The sequence below is a fragment of the Mauremys reevesii genome, linkage group 25 (genome assembly GCF_016161935.1).
Source record: "Mauremys reevesii isolate NIE-2019 linkage group 25, ASM1616193v1, whole genome shotgun sequence".
In the NCBI taxonomy this organism is placed as follows: Eukaryota; Metazoa; Chordata; order Testudines; family Geoemydidae; genus Mauremys; species Mauremys reevesii.
In genome coordinates, this window is record NC_052647.1 from 6973965 (window position 1) to 6986243 (window position 12279).

At 51.8% G+C, this 12279-nt stretch overlaps 2 protein-coding genes across 3 annotated transcripts in view; both read right to left on the minus strand.

Moving 5' to 3' along the window:
• The window catches only part of LOC120391382 (adhesion G protein-coupled receptor E5-like), a 1047477-nt gene that overhangs the window by 957275 nt on the left and 77923 nt on the right, over nucleotides 1-12279 (minus strand). The gene's annotated exons all lie outside the window — the stretch shown is intronic.
• On the minus strand, nucleotides 2101-5419 carry NDUFB7 (NADH:ubiquinone oxidoreductase subunit B7). Its single transcript, XM_039515095.1, has 3 exons — nucleotides 5236-5419; nucleotides 3129-3297; nucleotides 2101-2279 (listed from the first exon to the last, which is right to left on the minus strand). The coding sequence occupies exons 1-3, from the start codon at nucleotides 5345-5347 to the stop codon at nucleotides 2189-2191; spliced, it is 372 nt and encodes a 123-aa protein (XP_039371029.1). The 5' UTR covers nucleotides 5348-5419; the 3' UTR covers nucleotides 2101-2188.

Consider the following 12279-nt stretch of genomic DNA (forward strand, 5'->3'; position numbering starts at 1 on the left):
TGGGGCCGCCGTTTTGTCTCTGCAGGGCTCTGATTTGGGCACCTGAAATAGTGTCTTAGCTCCAGCTCCCCTCCATCCCCGAGCAGCAACCGCTACCCAAGTAGGATGGAGAAAGGCCCTGCCCCAGCACAGGAGCTGCAATGAGTCACCGCCCTCTGCCTAAGCGCATGTCCGGGATCGTTCTCCCTGTCAAAGTCACAGCGATAAATCAAGCCAGCCACAGCTCACTGCTCCCCCCACCTCAACAGGGGATCAGCTGGGCTCCAGGTGTGAGGTGTGCTCTTTGCATGGGCACTCCCCTGTCACTGAATGGCAGACACTGCACCCCACCTAAGGGCTGGTGCCCTGCATCCAGCCATGCAGCACAGCTGGGGAGGGGCAGCTCTGGCTTCTTTGTACACAGCAGCGACTCGTGCCCATTTCCCTAGGTACTCAGGCTGAAGCAGGACTAGCTCTGCCCTCTGCTGCTGGCATCTCTCTTGTGTGTGTGCGTGCGTTTAAGAGAGCGAGAACACAGCCCCATGAGCAGGTGCAGCACCCCCTCGCTTCTCCAGAGCTGTAGAAGTCCAAGCAGCTGCCAGCGTGCTGCCCCCAAATGCCCTCAAGGGGCAGGGAAGCTGGGCTCAGGGTGGGACAAATCCTGCCCCCACGCACCATAGCTGTGCCAAGCTAACCCCCGCTGTGGACACAGTTAGCGTGACTATCACTCAGCAGGATGGGTGCCATAAAACCCTTCCCTGGCTGAGTGGGTCGCCACTGTGGGGTTACAAAGCCGAAGCTGTGCCATGGCAGCGCAGACATGGCCTCAGCCCAATGGCTCCCCACACGGAGAGCAGAGAGCGAGCGTGAGCAGGTGCCGCGCAAGGAGAAGGGGCAGCGGGTAGATTCCCAGCACGGGCTGCCAGGGCAGGAACTGAGCCAAGCGCCCGTGGGAGCTGGAACTTTCAGCAAAGAGCCCAAGCGTGTCTGGCGCTGTCTGAGCCCAGCGGAGCTTGGCTGCGCTGAGGGTCCGAACTCGGCTGCCATAGGGTGCTGCACACGTGTCGCATCCACACACACTCCAACACTGGGAGGGAGCAGAGCATCACCCCGCTCACAGAGGGGTGGGGGTGGGGGTAGCCCAGGGATGCCTGGCTCTAGTCACTAGACCCTATCCCCCATCCAGAGCAGGAACAGCACCAGGAGCAGCGTTCCCTCTAGTTTTTTACATCCATGTGCGGGATGAATTCTGTGATGTGCACCGATCACCTCTATATTTGTGCACATCACAAAATTAATGCGGGGGTGGGGCCAAGGGGTTCGGAGTGTGGGAGGGGGCTCAGGGCTGGGGCAGAGGATTGGGGTGTGCAGGCTCTGGGGCAGGGGCTGGGGATGATGGGTTGGGCTCAAGGCTAGGGCAGAGGGTTGGGGTGTGCAGGCTCTGGTGTGGAGCCAGGGATGAGGGGTTTGGAGTAGGGGAGTGGGCTCAGAGCTGGGGCAGAGGGTTGGGGTGAAGGCTCCAGCTGGGGTGCAGGCTCTGGTGTGGAGCCGGGGATGAGAGGTTTGGAGTGGGCTCAGGGTTGGGGTACAGGGGGGGTGAGGGCTGTGATGGGGGTGTGGGCTCTGGGGTGGAGCCAGGGATGAGGCATTTGGGGTGCAGGCTGCCCCCAGGCTGTGGTGGGGAGAGAGGACTCCACCCAGCTCTTTCTTGCCACAGCAGCCCGGGGTGAGGCGCCTCTCCCCAGCTCCGGCAGGGCCGGGCAGGGTGAGGGAGGGGCACCTCCTCTGGCCACAGCAAGTCCAGGCTGAGGCCAGCGGGGAGGAGCACCTCTTCCCACCACAGCCCTGAGCAGGGCTTAATAGGGAGCTGCGCACCCACGCAGCTTAATGGGAACTTAGCCCAGGAGTCTTGACTCCTGCTGAAACCACTAGGCCATGCCACCGCTCACTGCTCCCCATAACTTCAGGTCCAAGTCTGAAGAAGCCCCAAAGTCGGTCCAGTAAGAGCCATGACCTCACTCACCCTGGCTCCCCATCACGCCCAGCACCTGCATTACAGCCTCAGTGCAGTGCACGCGCATGCCCTGCTCTCCCCACTCCAGTCACCACTCCAGATCCAGATCCAGACGAGACATTATTTATTCCCTTACACATGACACAAGGAGAAGATTCCTCCAGCCTCTCCCGCGGATGGGGACCTGGGGCTTTGCTATGCTCCAGCCGCCTCCTTCTGCTCCAGCCTCTTCTTCCTCACCAGCAAGCGCCGCTCCCGCTCAAACTCCTTCATACGCATCACATAGCTGGGGCGAGAGGAGACACCAGTCACGGGGGTCCACCTGCATCTCCAGCAGGAGCAAGCTCCCCCCAACCCCCGGCGTGCTGCACCCCACCCTGCAGGGGGTAGGCTGGCGCCCTCTGCATTAGGCACAGGCCCATCTCAGAGCTGTTGGACTGCTCCACTTTCCTGGAGGGGAGCCTCACTGAAATTAGATTCACTGCTTTGAACCAATCCCTATGATCTCTGCCCCCCCTCCCCACAGCTTCCCCCTCCAGATCCCTCCTCCAACCCACAATCCCCATGGTGACACAGCCAGGCCAGCCCCATAACCACGTTCCACCTAGTACCCCTCCCTTCACTCTCTGGGGTCTGCTTGGCCCAGGCCCATGGCTTGACCCTCTGTGGGAAGGGCCCTACACATGTTTCATCACCATCCTGCAGGGTTAGCCGCACCACTGGGGCCCGGGGATCAGACACTGGCCCAGAATGCTGCTTTCTGAGATGCCTTCCGCAAAGTAAGGGGGAGGGGACAGTTTATTTCTGTGCTAAGCGCCTGCCGTAGCTGGTTACTAGGGACCATCAGCACATTCTTAGGCTTAAATACCCTATGTGGGAAGGGCAGGTGCCAGTCACACTGAGCTCGGCAGCACCTTTCATCAGGAGATCTCAAAGCACCATGCAAAGGAGGCCAGTTTGCCCCAGGTCACCCAGCACACCAGTGGCAGAGCTGGGAATAGAACCGAGCTCCTTTGTGCTCTCTCCACTAGGCCATGCTGCCTCTACCCCTAAGGCTGCCACCCCCAGCTCTGTGGCCCTGGGAGCAGAGTAGCCTGGAGATGGTGCCAGGAGCTCCCCAGCACAGGCCTCATACTCAAGGTGCTCGCAGTAATCCCACTCGTGCCGCTCATGCTGGCAGGCCAGGAAATTGGGGAAGCTGTCGCGCTTGCACTTCATCAGCTTGATAAGGTGGTGGGCACAGTAGTCACGCTGCTCCAGGGGCAGCTGAGCGTCATTCATCTGCTGCTGCGTCGCTACCATCACTGCGGGGGACAGAGAGGAGGGGCAGAGGTGAGGTTGGGAGCAGGACGTGGGCGCGACACACCAGGAACTGAACCTGGGACCTCCAGAGCTAAAAGCACAAGTGGCCCTCCACCTCCTGGGCAAAGAGCCAGGCTCTGTCGCGGGGCCGTAACAGCCTACACGAATCGGGCACAGAGTGGGACTCTGAACACCCGATACATGAGCCCTTCTGATGAAGCCCCATGGGGAAACTGAGGCACAGGAAGCCACTTGTCCAGACTCACTGAGGGAGAGCTAGGGATACAAGTCAGGAGTCTTTGGCTCCAAGCTCGCTCTCTATCAATTTCAATTACATGTGTTATTATTTACACTTGTCTCAGGATCTATGCCACTACACAGGACGGGTTCAACTGCCCTCTACTATGTAATGATCTTGGGTTTACACAGTTCTTTTCAATGCAGAGCACTGACTGACCCTCGTATAGACAGTTCAGAGACACAGAGAATCAGAGAAGATTAGGGTTGGAAGAGACCTCAGGTCATCCCCTTACTCAAACCAACCCCTTGCTCAAAGCAGAGTCAACCCCAACTAAATCATCCCAGCCAGGGCTTTGTCAAGCCAGGCTTTAAAAGGATGGAGATTCCACCACCTCCCTAGGTAACCCATTCCAGAGCTTCACCACCCTCCTAGTGAAACAGTGTTTCCTAATATCCAACCTAGACCTCCCCCACTGCAACTTGAGACCATTGCTCCTTTTCTGTCATCTGCCATCACTGAGAACAGCTGAGCTCCATCCTCTTTGGAACCCCCCTTCAGGTGGTCGAAGGCCGCTATCAAATCCCCCCTCACTCTTCTCCAGACTAAATAACCCCAGTTCCCTCAGCCTCTTCTCCTAAGTCAAGTGCCTCATCCCCCCCGACTTATCCAGTGTTGAAACGTGGCCACCTCTGGGATGGGACAAGGCAGCTGTTAAACACCTACACAGAACAAGGGGTGAAGGGGAATCAGCTGACTCTATAGGCTCAATGGCAGCAGCCTCCACCACAGCATTTTGCAAGGAAAGAGCCATGTGGGAGGCTCCTGCCCCAAACATAAGGCCCTAAATTGGTGACATTGACTCCCTTCTGTTGTTCCCCACGTTCAGGGCCAGTGCAGGCCTATCCCCCATGGGCTATTCCCAGCTCCAACGCATCAAACAGTGGGTTCAGCCTGTCGTGTGTGTGTGTGGGGGGGGGGACGGGGGGACACGATATCACTGGAGACCTCGCAAGGACCAGTCTCTGGTCCTGAGCTTTGGCCTAAGTACCCCTCCCAGTAATTATCTGTATTGTGGCAGCTCCTAGAACAGTGGTTCCCAAACTTTTGTACTGGTGACCCCTTCCCCGTAGCAAGCCTCTGAGTGCAACACCCCCCCCATATAAATTAAAAACACTTTTGTATATGTTTAACACCATTATAAATGCTAGAGGCAAAGCGGGGTTTGGGGTGGAGGCTGAGAGCTGGCAACCCCCCATGTAATTACCTCACGACCCCCTGAGGGGTCCCGACCCCCCGTTTGAGAACCCCTGACTTAGAAGCCCCAGCCCCGACCGGGCCCCATCACACCAGGTGCTGCACAGAAAGAGCAGAGTCTCTGCCCCACAGAGCTTCCACTGATGTGAAACACCCCCCGCCCCCGTCCCTGAACCTCCCCTCGGGGTCCCTGATTCGCCCCCCTGGCCCAACCCTCGCCCCTCCCCTCGGGGTTCCTGAACCTCCACCTCCCCCCCCCGCTCAACCCGCGCCCCTTCCCTTGGGGACTCACCCCCCGTGACCCCCAAGCGCCCGGCCCCGCCCCCCGGGGCTCCCCAGTCCCCTGCGGGAGGCAAAGCCCCCCAAGCTCCCGGGCCTGGAACCCGGCGGAGGGGGGGGGGTCGGTTCTGAGCCCCCGGGGGGCGGGGCCGTGCCCCGGGCTCACCCCGCTCCTTGCGCTCCGCGAAGCCCAGCCCCGGGTCGAAGGTCGGCATGCGGAGCGGGTCCGGCTCCACCTCCGCGTCGCCCAGGTAGCGCCGGACCAGGTGCGCCCCCATCCTCGCCTCGGTCACCTCGGGGCCGCGCTGCCCCGGAAGCACTTCCCCCACCCCCGGAACCAGATGTGAAAGGCTGGCTCCGCCCCCAGGACCATAGAGCTCACAGGGCACTTCCTAGATAGGGAGGAGGATTTCCGGTTTCTGGGCCTCTGTTCGCCCCGCCTCTTTTCCCATGGGATCCCTGCTTCCGCCCCTCCCTCCTGCGCGTGCGTCCCCCGGAGGGTGCGTTCCCGCTCCCCAGGAGCAGGGACATCTCAGCCAATCACCGCCCTTCTGCTGGGGGAAATTTGCATGTAACGATCCTATTGGCTGCCACAGCTCCTGGGGTAAGACATGGGCCTCCTGGTGGGTGAGGCCCAAGGCGGCCTATTATGTGGCCTCACCCCAGGCTGGGTGAAAGCCCCTGCCAGGGTCCGCAAGGCCCTGCTGCCTGTGCTGGGCCCCCACGTTGTCTGTGTATGTACAGCGCCTAGCACTACCGCAGTGCACCTAATAATGTACAGCGCCTAGCGCAACAGGGCTCTGTAATACACCTAATACATGTCAGCTAGCCCCAGATTGGCTGCGTACACGTCGCCTCAGGATGGGATGCAGAGACAAAGTTTTTTGACACCGGAAATGACTGCTTCTTGGAGCAGCCAGTCCTGGAACCCACAAGAGGGGAGGCAATGCTTGATTAAGTTCTAAATAGAGCAGACGATCTGGTCCAAGGGGTGAATATAGCTGAACCGCTGGTAACAGTGACCACACTATAATAAAATTGAACATCCCTGTGGTGGGGAAAACACCATAGTAGCCCACCGGTAGCATAATTTCAGAAAGGGGAACTACACAAAAATGAGGAAGCTAGTTAAAAGGTACAATGCCAAAAGTGAAATCCCTGCAAGCTGCATGGAAACTTTTTAAAGACCACCATAATAGAGGCTCAACTTAACTGTATACCCCAAATTAAAAAACATAGTAAGAGTATGTGATGTTATTGACACAAACTGGGGACCATATAGATCATTGCTGCAACCAAGCTCCTGTAGTGGCACCAAATCTTGGATAAAAGGGGTCAAATAAGGTGTCTAAGACAAGTTTATGGTTTGTTGGTTATGATTATGTTATTTCAGGGGTCGGCAACCTTTCAGAAGTGCTGTGCCGAGTCTTCATTTATTCACTCTCATTTAAGGTTTTGCGTGCCAGTGATACATTTTAACCTTTTTAGAAGGTCTCTTTCTATAAGTCTATAATACAGAACTAAACTATTGTTGTATGTAAAGTAAATAAGGTTTTAAAAATATTTAAGAAGCTTCATTTATAATTAAATTAAAATTGCAGAGCCCCCCGGACCGGTGGCCAGGATCCGGGCAGTGTGAGTGCCACTGAAAATCAGCTCGCGTGCTGCCTTCGGCACACGTGCCATAGGTTGCCTACCCCGTGCTATTTGTATGCATGTATCATTTTTGTATTTAAAGTTAGAAGTATTGGCTCTATACTGTCTGTATTTCAAACTTGTGCTATGCTTCTGGGTGAAGCACTGCCTAGCCTGCTTGATGGCTCATTAAGGACCATCAGCTATACAACTGACCCACTGAGAGAAGGCAGAACACACCTTGTGACACAGCAAGTCATAAACTGAAGCTCTGAACAAAGGACTGAATGCCCCCATCCTAGCTGTGGATGTACTCCAGAGACTTGATTTGAACCTGCAGTTTATTCCATCACAGCTACAAGCATGAACCAAGAACTTTGCCATTCCTGTATGTAATTGATTCCATTTAACCAATTTTAGCTCTCATCTATATCTTTTTCCTTTTATGAATAAACCTTTAGATTTTAGATTTTAAAGGATTGGCAACAGCGTGATTTGTGGGTAAGATCTGAATTGTATATTGACCTGGGTCTGGGGCTTGGTCCTTTGGGATCGGGAGAACCTTTTTTCTTTTACTGGGGTATTCGTTTTCATAACCATTCGTCCCCATAACGAGTGGCACTGGTGGTGATATTGGGAAACTGGAGTATCTAAGGGAATTGCTTGTGTGACTTATGGTTAGCCAGTGGGGTAAAAACAAAGTCTTCTCTGTTTGGCTGGTTTGATTTGCCTTGGTGTGCAAAGGAACCCCAGCCTTGGGCTGTAACTGTCCTGCTTTAAGCAATTTGTCCTGAATTGGTACTCTCAGTTGAGTCCCACCAGAACCAGCATCGTTACAGAGGACCAAAAAAGTGCCACCATGGCTGAACATCAAAGTAAAAGAAGCACTTAGAGGCAAAAGGGTAACCTTTAAAAAATGGAAGTTAAATCCTATTGAGGAAAATAGAAAGGAGCATAAACTCTACATAACAGAAGAACAGCCATATTGGGTCAGACCAAAGGACCATCTTCCGACAGTGGCCAATGCCAGGTGCACCAGAGGGAATGAACAGACAGGTTATCACCAAGTGATCCATCCTCTGTTGCCCATTCCCAGCTTCTGGCAAACAGAGACTAGGGACACCATCCCTGCCCATCCTGGCTAATAGTCATTGATGGACCTGTCCTCCATGAATTTATCTTGTTCTTTTTTGAACCCTGTTATAGTCTTGTCCTTCACAACATCCTCTGGCAAGGAGTTCCACAGGTTGACTGTGCGGTGTGTGAAAAAATACTTCCTTTTATTTGTTTTCAACTTGCTGCCTATTAATTTCATTTGGTGACCCCTAGTTCTTGAGTTATGAGGAGTAAATAACACTTTCTTATTTACTTTCTCCACACCAGTCATGATTTTGTAGATCTCAGTCATACCCTCCCCCCTTAGTTGTCTCTTTTCCAAGCTGAATTGGCCCCGTCTTATTAATCTCTCCTCATATTGCAGCAGTTACATATCCTTAATCATTTTATTGTTCTTTTCTTTACCTTTTCCAATACCAATATATCTTTTTTGAGATGGGGTGACTACATATACATGCTGTATTCAATATGTGGGCGCACCATGGATTTATATAGAGGCAATATGATATTTTCTGTTTTATTATCTATCCCTTTCTTAATGATTCACCACGTTCGCTCTGGCATGTGAAGTGTAAAAATATAATTAGGAAGGCCAAAAAAGAATTTGAAGAACAGCTAGCCAAAGACTCAAAAAATAACAGCAATTTTTTTTTAAAGTACATTAGAAGCAGGAAGCCTGATAAACCACCTGTGGAGCCACTGGATGATCGAGATGCTAAAGGAGCATTCAAGGACGATAAGGCCATTGCGGAGAAACTAAATGAATTCTTTGCATCGGTCTTCACTGCAGAGAATGTGAGGGAGATTCCTAAACCTGAGCCATCCTTTTTAGGTGACAAATCTGAGGAACTGTCCCAGACTGAGGTGTCATTAGAGGAGGTGTTGGAACGTATTGATAAATTAAACAGTAATAAATCACCAGGACCAGATGGTATTCACCCAAGAGTTCTGAAGGAACTCAAATGTGAAATTTCAGAACTAATAACTGTGGTATGTAACCTGGAGGATAGCTAATGTGATGCCAATTTTTAAAAAAGGCTCCAGAGGCAATCCTGGTAATTACAGGCCAGTAAGCCTGACTTCAGTACCAGCCAAACTGGTAGAAACTATAGTAAATAACAGAATGAGCAGACACATAGATGAACACGATTTGTTGGGGAATAGTCAACATGTTTTTTGTAAAGGGAAATCATGCATCACCAATCTACTAGAATTATTTGAGGAGGTCAACAGGCATGTGGACAAGGGGATCCAGTGGATATAGAGTACTTAGATTTTCAGACAGCCTTTGACAAGGTCCCTCAGCAAAGACTCTTAAGCAAAGTAAGCTGTTATGGAATAAGAGGGAAGATGCTCTCATGGAACAGTAACTAGTTAAAAGATAGAAAGCAAAGGGTAGGAATAAATGGTCAGAATGGAGAGAGGTAAATAGTGGTCTCTCCCAGGGATCTGTACTGGACCCAGTCCTATTCAACATATTCATAAATGATCTGGAAAAAGGGGTAAACAGTGAGGTGGCAAAAATTGAAGTTAATACAAAACAACCCACAATAATTAAGTCCAAAGCTGACTGTGAAGAGTTACAAAGGGATCTCACAAAACTGGGCGACTGGGCAACAAAATGGCAGATGAAATTCAGTGTTGATAAATGCAAAGTAATGCACATTGGAAAACAGAATCCCAACTATACATGTACAATGATGGGATCTAAATTAGCTGTTACTACTCAAGGAAGAGATCTTGGAGTCATTGTGGATAGTTCTCTGAAAACATCCACTCAATATGCAGCGGCAGTCAAAAACTAATAGAATGTTGGGAATCATTAAGAAAGAGATAGATAATAATAAGATAGAAAATATTATATTGCCTCTATATAAGTCGATAGCATGCCCACATCTTGAATACTGCATGCAGATGTGGTCGCCCCATCTCTAAAAGGATATATTGGACTTGGAAAAGGTACAGAAAAGGACAACAAAAGTGATTAGGGGTATGGAACAGCTTCCATATGAGGAGAGATTAATAATACTAGGCCTTTTCAGCTTGGAAAAGAGATGACTAAGGGGGGATATGATAGAGGTCTATAACAGTGGGTCTCAAACTATTTTTACTGGAGACCCTTTTCACATAACAAGCCTCTGTGTGCGACCCCCCCCCCCAAATAAATTAAACACCCTTTTTAATATATTTAACACCATTATAAATGCTGGAGACAAGCATGGTTTGGGGTGGAGGTTGACAGCTCCCAACCTCCCATGCAGGGGCAGCTCTAGCCATTTCGCCGCCCCAAGCACAGCAGCACACCGCGGGAGGCGCTCTGCCGGTCGCCGGTCCTGCGGCTCCGGTGGACTTCCTGGGAGGTCCACCAGAGTCGCGGGACCAGCGGACCCTCCACAGGCATGTCTGCAGGAGGCCCACCGGAGCCACCTGCCGCCCTCACGGCACCGGCAGAGCACCCCCCGCGGCATGCCGCCCCAAGCACATGCTTGGCGTGCTGGGGCCTGGAGCCGCCCCTGCTCCCATGTAATGACCTTGCAACTCCCTGAGGGGTCCCGACCTCCAGTTTGAGAACCCCTGGTCTATAAAATCATGACTGATGTGGAGAAAATAAATAAGGAAGTATTATTTACTCCTTCTCATAACATTAGAACTAAAGGTCTCCAAATGAAATGAATAGGCATCAGGTTGAAAACAAATAAAAGAAAGTATTTCTTCACACAACGCACAGTCAACCTGTGGAACTCCTTGCCAGAGGATGTGGTGAAAGCCAAGACCATAACAGGGTTCAAAAAAGAACTAGATAAGTTCATGGAGGACAGGTCCATCAATGGCTATTAGCCAGGATGGGCAAGGATGATGTCCCTAGCGTCTCTTTGCCAGAAGCTGGGAATGGGCGACAGGGAAAGGATCACTTGACATCTGCCTGTTCTGGTCATTCCCTCTGGGGCACCTGGCATTGGCCACTGTCAGAAGACTGGGCTAGATGGACCTTTGCTCTGACCCAGTAGGGCCGCTGTTATGTTCTTATGTAATAAATAACATACATTGCCCTGCACCATGGGGCCCTGGGTGCTGCCAGAATGCCCCTAATTACTAACGTACAGCACCTAACACCATGGGGCACTGGGTGCTACCGTAATACACCTATGTGACTCTCTGTGCCTTGGGGGAATACTCTGCACACCCCATGTTCATCCTTATGAAACGATTGTGCGGTATCCAGTGCAAAGTTTGTCATGTCACGTGTTTTCAGAAGGCTCATGATGCACTGAGAATTATTGTTATAGTGATGTTATAGCAATGTTATAGGTTGTAATTTCATGTATATAGTTATGAGGCTGAAAATGTGTCCTCATGGCTTAAAACAAGCCCAGGCAAAACCTCTCCAGGAGCAGAGGGGCAGTTCACACCTCATCAGGGCATGTATGGGACAACCCCAGCCTAGCCTCACAGGGACAAAGGACCCAGGCCTAGGCAGCAACAAAGGATCTGTTGGACTCTCGAGTGAGTCACCCCCCTTCCCTTGGTCAGTTAGGGACTGTGATGAGGTGATGCTCACCTGACTCTGAAGGGGGGGGGAACCCAAGAGGAAAGAAAGAACATGATAAAAGGGAGTGATGTTTGCCTGCTCTTCCTCTCTCTTCCACCTCCATCCGCACACATCACCACCAAGCGACTGATCAAAGGGGAGAGCCTGGCTGAAGAGCAACCAGCCAGCCTGTGGTGAGAAGCATCGAAGTGTGTAAGGGCATTGGAAGTGTTTTGCTTTTATTTCATTTCACCAAATCTGACTTGTTCTGCTTTGACTTATAATCACTTAAAATCTATGTTTGTACTTAATAAATGTGTTTGTTTATTCTACCTGAAGCCGTGCGTTTGGTTTGAAGTGTGTCAGAGGCTAACAAGCCTGGTACATATCAATTTCTTTGTTAAATTGATGAACTCATATAAGCTTGCAGTGTCCAGCGGCCATAACTGGACATTGCAAGACAGAGGTTCCTAGGGTTGTATCTGGGACCGGAGATATTGGCTTGTGTCATTCGGTTGCGCAGTCCAAGGAGCAGCTTACATGCCAGAGGCTGTGCATGAACAGCCCAGGAGTGGGGGTTCTCACAGCAGAGCAGGGTAAGGCTGGCGCCCAGAGTCAAGGATTGGAGTGACCTAGCAGATCACTAGTTCGGATAACACCAGGGGAACGTCACAACCTAATAACTAATATACAGCGCCTAGCACAACGGGACCCTGGGCACTACCGTAATACAGCTAATAAATAACATGCGGGCCTAGCACTATGGGGTTTTGGGCCAGGGTTGAGGTTCCTAGACATTGTTTGTGGAAAAATGCCCCTTCGTGCACTGAAACGCAGCCTTCTCGGATCCATTACTGAGGCAACCACAGAGTGCCCTCTAGTGCCACACCTGGGCATTGGCATCTGGGTTAACTAGACAAAACCTCACCC